This window comes from Pleurodeles waltl, chromosome 11 (genome assembly GCF_031143425.1).
Source record: "Pleurodeles waltl isolate 20211129_DDA chromosome 11, aPleWal1.hap1.20221129, whole genome shotgun sequence".
NCBI lineage: Eukaryota > Metazoa > Chordata > Amphibia > Caudata > Salamandridae > Pleurodeles > Pleurodeles waltl.
In genome coordinates this window covers 907348041-907351722 of record NC_090450.1, presented here as the reverse complement: position 1 = coordinate 907351722, position 3682 = coordinate 907348041, and the positions used below count along the sequence as shown (strand labels likewise).

At 51.5% G+C, this 3682-nt stretch overlaps 1 protein-coding gene across 1 annotated transcript; it reads right to left on the bottom strand.

The window, feature by feature from the left end:
* Window positions 1-2162: 2162 nt before the first annotated feature.
* Window positions 2163-2591, bottom strand: LOC138265158 (uncharacterized). Its single transcript, XM_069212705.1, has one exon. It carries the CDS (start codon window positions 2589-2591, stop codon window positions 2163-2165), a length of 429 nt encoding a protein of 142 aa, XP_069068806.1.
* Window positions 2592-3682: the final 1091 nt, after the last annotated feature.

Sequence of the window (3682 nt, the reverse complement as noted above, 5' to 3'; positions counted from 1 at the left end):
TTACATGACATCACTTGCAGCATCAGATCCCACGGCATCTCCATCATCTCCTGTGCTGACGACACTCAGCTCATCCAGTCCATGTCAGACAAATCCTTCACTACTAGATCCAACTTTACCGAATGCATGATCCATGAATCAGAATGGATGAGAACCAACTGCCAGGAAATCAACACGGATAAGACTGAAGCGCTAATCTTCGAGAACAAAACTCCTCCATGATTCCACCTGGTGGTCATCAGAGCTTGGCCCTGCTCCATCACCCACTAACCATGCACGCAACCTGGGAATCATATTAGATGACAAGCTCAATATAGCCACTCAGGAAAATGCAGTCAACTCCTTCTCAACTCCTTTTTTTTTTTATAAAGAAAATTTATTGATTTTGCATAAAACAATAATGTATACACTTCAACATGATGCCAACGGCATCAAACAATAATGGTCAAACCCTAGGCCTCCGCCACACACTGTGAAAACATTACGCATGGTCTAGAGCTTAGAAGCCCGCTATGCCCTCCCACTTCCCCCATATTTTACTATGTTTGTGTAAGCAACCTCTGGCCTCATATACAAGTCTCTCCCGCTGCGCACACCAATCCACCCCCGTCTCCACTTAGTCAGTGTCGGAGCAATTCTGGCCTTCCACTCTGCCATTATGTCTCTCTTGGCCACTAGGCATGCCACCCCTAAGAAGGACCGATCTGCTCTTCGCAGCCCTGTGTCTCCCATGACCCCCAGAAGGAGGGGCAACGGCAACCTCTTTACCTCTACTTGTAAGACCCCAGAGATCTCCTGCACCACCGCTTCCCAATAAGCCACTATGGTCGGGCATGCCCATACCATGTGGAAGAAATCGGCTGTGTGACTCCTGCAGCGGGGGCATTCCGCCGAGGGGCGGAGGCCCGCTTTATGTAATTTGGCGGGTGTGAGATATGCAGTATGAAGAAAGTATGTTTGTATTAACCGGAGGCGTGTGGCCATTGTAAGGGAGCGTGGGGCCATCAGTGCTTCTGTCCAGTCCATTTCCTCCATGGGTCCCATCCAATCCTCCCACCTCTGACGAAGCTCTCTCAGGGGGCCTCCTGCGGTGGTAATCAGGGTGCGATATATCTGGGAAACCCCTCCCTTGCCCAGGTCTCCCATCAATGCTTTGGCTTCCATGGGGCTGTGCTCATGTATAGTGTCCCCTGCCTGTAGATGAACTAGTAGGGCATGGCATAGCTGAAGATATCGATGGAACTGTGTCTTGTTTAAAGAGTATTGTGTCTGAAGGTCTTGAAAGGACCGTATGTGTGACCCTCGCCAGACATCACCCAGCGTGGAGATACCTATGTTGTCCCAGTTCTGAAAGCCTTCCAGACCTGCTACCTGTGCCAGCTGCTTCCCCTGCCATAGCGGGGTTTGTTGGGTAAGACGTCTCCACCACCCCGTCACTTTCTGGGCCGTCCGCCATCCCTGTAGTACCACTTTGGTCACGTCTGGGGTCTCTCGGGGGATCGGGCTCCCGTATAGTGCGCCAAAGATCCGTGGGTAGCCCATTGTCTGTAATTCTAGTTGCTATGCAGGGTCTGTCCACCCACCTCCCACCCAGTCATTGATTACGAGTGCGTGCATCGCTAGATAGTAGTATTGGATGTTAGACATGCCCAAGCCACCCTCATATATGTCCCTCTGGCATGTTTTGAGCGACAGTCGAGTGCGAGTGCCGCTCCAAATGAATTGGCGCGCTAAGGAGTCCATCTCCTTGAACCATCTCATGGGAATGGGAAGTGGAAAGTTCTGCAGGAGGTATAGGAGCCTGGGAAGGATCATCATCTTGTACAGCGCAATTCTGCCAAGTACATTCAGGGGGAGGGCTCTCCAGCGTAGGAGATCGGACTTGATTCTCTTTGTTAGCGGTGTGACATTAAGTTCCCATGCTAACTCGGGCAGAAGTGAAATGTATATTCCCAGGTATTTGAAGCTGTTTCTCCGTACTGGGATGTTTCGTTGCCAATCTATACAGTCGCGAGAGCGATGCAGGGGAATTAGCAAGGACTTGGCTGGATTCAGGACCAGTCCAGAGGCTTCAGCGAAAAGTCTCAGGATCTCTAGGACACGTGGGCCGCTTTTGGGTGGGTTAGAGATGTACAGGAGCACATCATCTGCGTACAACCCACTCAATCCTCCGAACCAGAGGGCCAGCGCCAGCCCTCAATCAGTGGGTCACTTCTCAGTAAGATCGCCAATGGTTCTATTACTAGTGCAAAGAGTAGGGGGGATAGCGGGCATCCCTGTCGAGTTTCACGGCCAATGGGGAATGGGTCAGAGACTACTCCGTTCACCCTGATTCGGGCAGTCGGGTTAGAGTAGAGGAGTTTCACTAGTCCTCGAAATTTAGGTCCGAGCCCGTTCTTATGTAGGACCTGTTCAAAGTAAGACCAATCTACTGTGTCAAAGGCCTTCTCAAAATCCAGTAAGAGTAGTGCCAAGTGCGTATGTGATAGGGTTTTGTGGTGCGCCAGGGCCAGATGTAACCGTCTGATGCAGTGCCTAGTGCTACGGGTAGGCATGAAACCACACTGGTCATGGTGTACCAGCGTGGGCATTACCTCATTCAGCCTGGAGGCAAGGATCGAGGAGAGCACTTTGATTTAAATGTTTAGGAGTGAGATGGGCCGGTACGCTGAACAGTGTCGTGACGGAGGTTGGGTTTTGGGGCTTGATCAATCTCAGTAGGGAAGCGGCCTAGATTTTCTGCTTCATCGTACATGTTAAGCAGATGGTAACCCAGGATATCGCTGCATTTACTATATAACTCCGCTGGAAAGCCGTCAGGGCCTGGGGTTTTGCCTGATGCCAGGTTAGATATTGCACTGCAAATCTCTGCGAGGCTAATGGCCTCCTCCAATCTGTCTCTCGTCTCCGGGGACACCCCAGGAAGGGTAATGTCGTTTAGTAGGGGGGCCTCTCTTTCAATAGCAGGGCGTGGGTGCTTGGCATATAGACTAGTGTAGTAGGAGGCGAAACACTGTGCAATTTCCACAGATGTTTTGACAAGAGAGCCCGAGTCCGATAAGATCTCAGGTATAATTCTGTTCGCCATGGGGCGGGTGGCTAGCCAGTGCAGCAGCTTCCCGTTTTTATCCCCCCATCCATAGATTCGGGCTGCTGAGGCTCTCCACATGTGCTTGGCCGACTCCAGCATTATGTGTTTGATATCCTCTCTCACCCTAGTCAGTTGCCTCATAGTAGTGGCCGATGCCAAGTTTACTTGCTGGCGTTCCAGTCTTAGGGCCTTGTTCTCCAGCTCAGAGATCTGGGAATTTTGGTCTCGTTCACGGGACTGAAGGATGCTTTTGGCGTGTCCTCTAATAGTGGCTTTACAAGCGGCCCATATTATCCCTGGGGATCGAACCGAGCCTTCGTTTACCTCAAAATATTGACCAAGATGCTTCCTGATCTCCTGGGTATAATCTTTGTCTTGTAGGTGCCAGGCGTTCAGGCGCCACATAGGCCGTCTGGTGGGGTCCGTTCTGCCCATTCGGATACGTATTGGCGCATGATCTGAGACCCCACGGGGGAGAATCTCTGCCCCCGCAACGTTTAAGAAGTCTAGGGCGGGCATAAACACCAGATCTATTCTGGATTGCGTCTGGTGGGCCGCCGATGTGTGCGTGTACCGGCGCTCTCTGGGGTG

Excerpts from the sequence above, each read along its gene's own strand:
- LOC138265158 (XM_069212705.1), bottom strand. The coding sequence starts at position 2,591 with ATGCCCACGCTGGTACACCATGACCAGTGTGGTTTCATGCCTACCCGT.